We start from the raw sequence: 4,543 nt of genomic DNA, 5'->3' as shown, positions 1-4,543 counted from the left end.
GGGGCCGGAGCAGAGCCCCCCAAGTGTATCGGAGGCAGGCAGAAGAGATGGCCGGCCACGTACCCGCTCCTCATAGCTGATGCCCTGCTTGGGGGCAGATTGTGCGCATGGGTATGCAATTCTCTGAGTCGCTGACGGCCAACGACGTGTTGGCAGCTAGGTCCAATGGCCGAGGTGCATCATATGGCGCGCGCTCTGGCATCTGGCGAGACTCTGGTTGCCGGGCCAGGTGGCTGGAAATAGGACGTCTGGTGGTCCATTGACGGAGAGCGCTTGAGAAGAGATGGAAAGATAGGCTCAAATCGATCGAGGGAGTGTCGAGAGTCGAGACGCTGACCGGTGCCGCGCGCGGAGTGAAGCACGAAATAAATTTCGAAAAACGAATTCTTGATTTTTTGTTTTTGTTTCTTGTGAATCTGGGCGACTAAGGCGATGTCAAACAGGTCGCGAATGGAGACAGGCGCTTGGTAAAGAATCGCGAGGCAGAGCAGACAAAAAATTGATGGATGAATTGACTGATAAAACGATGGCTCGATCCGGCAATGATGCTAGAAAAAAGAAGAAGAAGAAGAAGAGTCAAGCTCGTGATCATTCAGCTCCTTCCCTCCTAATCACTCGAACCGCCCCTTCCAAATCAAGAAGTCGAGAGCCAAGCGCTTTCCTTCCTCCCAGCACCAACATCGACACCGACACCAGAACCAACAAGGCAATCGCATTCACACTCGACCCACGCCCTTCCTTCCTTCCTGCAAAATCCTCTTTCTTTCTCTCTCTCTCTCTCTCTCTCCCTCTCTCCACCTCTTGCCTCCCACACCGAGGCTCCTGCTCCAGGGCATCTTCTACACCTTGACTCTTTTTCGGAACTCCAATCCACCACCACACTCATCTCAGATCATCAGGTGCTTCAATCCACTTGCATCCTGCCTCCCCTGTTCAGCTGGCACTCCCGCCCGTACTCATTGCGGCATCAATCATCTCCGGCGTCTTCTCTCGGCCCCACTGTCATCACGAGGTCTGACGACGCTTGACGAAGTCTCTTTCTCATCTTTGCCTCTTGCTTCCTCTTGCAAGCCCCCCGGCTTTCTCGTCATCGGACCGAGACGTCTTTTCTTGTGTCCCGTCTTTGTTAGCTTCGAATCTTTCGGTCCATCCAACGAGCTTGCTGCTCCGCCTTGCCACACATCACCATCGGGACCGGTTCTCGACACATCTTCCCGGTACAAGACTCATCTGCAAGATCTGGTGGACGACGTGGGGATTTACAGGTGAGAAAGCGCCCTCGGCCAGCGTCCAATCACCACTCGTAGACACACAGCACTAAGAATAGCCAGCTCAACCGCGGAACACCCTCCGGACGGCTGCCCCGGCCGACTCTTGTTTTCCCACTGCCATTCCACGTCTTTGACTGGCTACAGTGCTTCTTTGCTAGCGCCCATAAGCAGCCCCGTTAGACCCAGCGACGGACAGCCCGCAACTGCACAACACCTCACCGCGAGCCTCCTCCAAGACCCAATCAAGACTCTCTGTCAGCCTTTCAGACCAGAAATCGAGGCCTCTCCACGCCGGGCCATCGCACACTGCCTTCTTGACTCTTGCTAGCTCAGGTAGCTTCGCATTTGAATTACTTGGGCTCTACGATCGCATCGCTTCTCTTTGCTTCTCTGCGGCTTTCTGTCTCTGTCGCCTCTCCTACCATCCAACCGCCTGAGGTAGCTTTGCATCCCCTCTCCACTTACACGGTGCATCACCTCCACCCACTGCTGCGAGTCTTTGTAGCCTCCGCTTTTGGGACGACGCTTGATACCTACTCCGTATTACTTACTACTCACTGGACGACTACGACTTACAGGTGCCAGTAACTTGTGCTAGCCAGCCAATCCTAATCCACGAGACATCCGTACAAAGCAACATCGTCATTGCGCTACGCCACTACCTGAGCCTGCCTTAGCTGACTTTGCTACCCGGCACCCGACTAATACCTTGGACCAAGACTCGTCCAATAATCACACATTCATCACATTTACCGGGCGAGAGGCCACGAGGTATCCACGATCGCGCGACGGGATAAACGGTGATCCCAGCCATCCGCCGAACGCCAACCGCTTCCTCAATCCAAGCCACTCCCATTGGCTTGTCGCCTTAAGACGCAAACAACCGGAACAAAAAAGCCAGTCTACCTTATTCCATCACAGCCAACGACAGCTTCGGGCACCGCAGCAAAGCACGGTACGAAAGCCAACCGCTGTGCCAGTCACAACCAGAACAAAAATTTGCCCGCTTTCTTTTGGCGTGCAACGAGCCGGTTCGTCCAAACAAGGACGCCAATAGAGGCAAATTAATTGCTGCGGCAGCAGTTCATCAACCCCCTTGTCCGCTTTGGCTCTTTCTCTGCCCTGGCAGGCCCCGTTCTCCGTCTCTGTCCAGTCTCTCTGTTTCGCTGTCTCCTGCAGCAGGCTCAGCACGCACTAAGGCAGTGAACACCATACACCACACGCGCCCGCGCAACGAATCAAACCGTCGTCTGTTGAAGCTCCACGACCAATCCCAGCTCATCCGCCCGCTGCTTCCCTGCCGCTTTAGATATACCCCGGTCACCTCACTCTCTCTTGACTCCCGCGTCCGCTCCTCTCTGTTGCTGTCCCGTCCTCCCCACCACCACCACCACGCTCTCACGCTCTTGTTCGTGTCTACCGCTCTCTTTGACACTCCCGCCGCGCGCCACTGCTTTCCTCTCGTTGGACCACCCGTATCCGCTGTCACCAACACATCACGACTCCTCTTCACCTCACAGAATCCTTCACGCGCTACCGCAGCCTTTTGGTGCAGGCTTTCCATCCTCTGTTGTTTGTTTCTCTTCAAACCATCCACCCCTCCCCCTCGTCCGCGGCATCTCGTCACCAGACGCCCCCTTCTCACCCCTCTCTCACAACTCTGCCCCTCCCTTGTCCAGCCTGCCGACCTGGAAGACTGACATTTTGTCTGCCTGCTTGTCTTCCCGCCCAAACTCGAAACCCATTCCTGGCGAATAGCACTGGCTTGTTATTGCCCACCTGTTCAAGCCCCCAGCAACCCCAGACCAGACTTCCGGGAGCACATCAGCTTCCTAAAACCTTCCATTCTCCTTGCCGCCGTCAGAGCTTGACCTCGCACTGCAGTCCTCTTTCCGGCTCATTTACACTACGACCGCATACATACACAAGCGCCCACCGCGTTCTCTTCGAAATAATATAACGTCCACCCACCCTCGCAACTACCGATCCTCTCTCTCCCTTCTCCCCCCAGGCGACTTGTCTCTGCAGCTCGTAGGCAGTCTGAGTTCCTCCTCTCTCACCACGTCAGAGTCATTTGGTTGACTGGGCATCTCTCCCCGTTCACACACTCGCTACTACCTCACTCTTCTCTCCCGCCTATTATTCCGCCTCAAGTCATCATGCCCGTCAACAGACCCAAGTTGGCCCAGCTGGCCACGCCCGTCACCAGCACTTTCCCCTCGGAGAATATGTTCTCGGCTTCGACTCCGCTCTCTGCCAGGCCCATGTCATGCAAAGACCTTCCCATCAAGACACCCATTAGCCCGCCAACGGCCTACACGGATTTCCTCAAGGCCATGTCCCTCAACTCACCAGCCGCTTTCAAGCCATCAACTTCTGGCGAGACTACTCCCGAGTCCACGCCCGACTCATTGCCTTCCACCGCCACCAGCGAGCAGACCGATATCTCTTGCAAGTGTGAGCACGAGCATAAGGCTCCGGCTACGGCGCCGGCCATCCCGCCAAGCCCCTTCACACATCTGCCAATGTCAGCACCTCCCACCGGTGCGAATTCTTTCCCAAGCCTCAAGATTCCGCCTTCTCCGGCAGTATCGCACCTGGACTCGCCAATGAGCGCGAGGTCACCATTCAGCGCCAGATCGGTCCACTCAGTATTCGATTGGGACGCAGCACTCAAGGCCAAGAGGTTGAATGATTCAAAGAAGCCCTCGAGGACCAGCGTGCGTCACATCCGCGAGGTGGTCACGCGGACAGTAACTTACACGCCGAGGATGAACCCCGCGCCAAAGGGAAAGAGGAGGAAGGTGGAATGAGCATCTGGACCAAAACAAACGAATCCACCTCAACATAACACGACATCGGCACTACATGTCCCGATCTATTTTCTTTTTGTTCTACCTACCATCACCATCGCCTCAACAACGTTACTTTTCAGCAAAATGCAGCACCATTTGACGACCTAGGCCTAGCGCCACAAAAAAGAGAAGCAGGACATGTGATGAAGCAGGCTCTTCCCACGGAGGGACTCAACAACGATATGACTTAACGGAAGTAACTTAGCGTACACAAACTGGCGCACACCATGACATGGCGGCAAACATGAGGGTGAAACCAGTGATTTGGTTCATCGCAAGGAATATGTTGCGAAAGAAAGAAGGGAACTGGTTGGTCTTTTGTTTCAAATCATCTACCGGTCCTCGCTTGGGACCGGGCCAAACGGAGTTCTTTGGCGTCTCTACGATGCTCATGTTCGATACCAGGAACTATTTGGG

The 4,543-nt window shown here is 55.0% G+C and overlaps 2 protein-coding genes across 2 annotated transcripts; one reads left to right on the top strand and one right to left on the bottom strand.

Annotated features, from left to right (window-relative positions):
• Nucleotides 1–2,243: 2,243 nt before the first annotated feature.
• On the bottom strand, nt 2,244–3,133 carry BDP55DRAFT_83581 (uncharacterized protein). The gene has a single exon (XM_060581253.1). It carries the CDS (start codon nt 2,833–2,835, stop codon nt 2,359–2,361), a length of 477 nt encoding a protein of 158 aa, XP_060431377.1. The 5' UTR covers nt 2,836–3,133; the 3' UTR covers nt 2,244–2,358.
• Nucleotides 3,134–3,430: 297 nt separating this feature from the next.
• Nucleotides 3,431–4,084, top strand: BDP55DRAFT_692717 (uncharacterized protein; the record flags this gene model as incomplete). Its single annotated transcript, XM_060577148.1, has 1 exon — nt 3,431–4,084. One exon carries the CDS (start codon nt 3,431–3,433, stop codon nt 4,082–4,084), a length of 654 nt encoding a protein of 217 aa, XP_060431376.1.
• Nucleotides 4,085–4,543: the final 459 nt, after the last annotated feature.

This window comes from Colletotrichum godetiae, assembly GCF_030913485.1.
Source record: "Colletotrichum godetiae strain CBS 193.32 chromosome Unknown BDP55scaffold_14, whole genome shotgun sequence".
Lineage (NCBI taxonomy): Eukaryota > Fungi > Ascomycota > Sordariomycetes > Glomerellales > Glomerellaceae > Colletotrichum > Colletotrichum godetiae.
The sequence above is the reverse complement of the archived record's forward strand: the minus strand, read 5'-3'. Positions and strand labels throughout refer to the sequence as shown.

Excerpts from the sequence above, each read along its gene's own strand:
- BDP55DRAFT_83581 (XM_060581253.1), bottom strand. The coding sequence starts at position 2,835 with ATGGAAAGCCTGCACCAAAAGGCTGCGGTAGCGCGTGAAGGATTCTGT.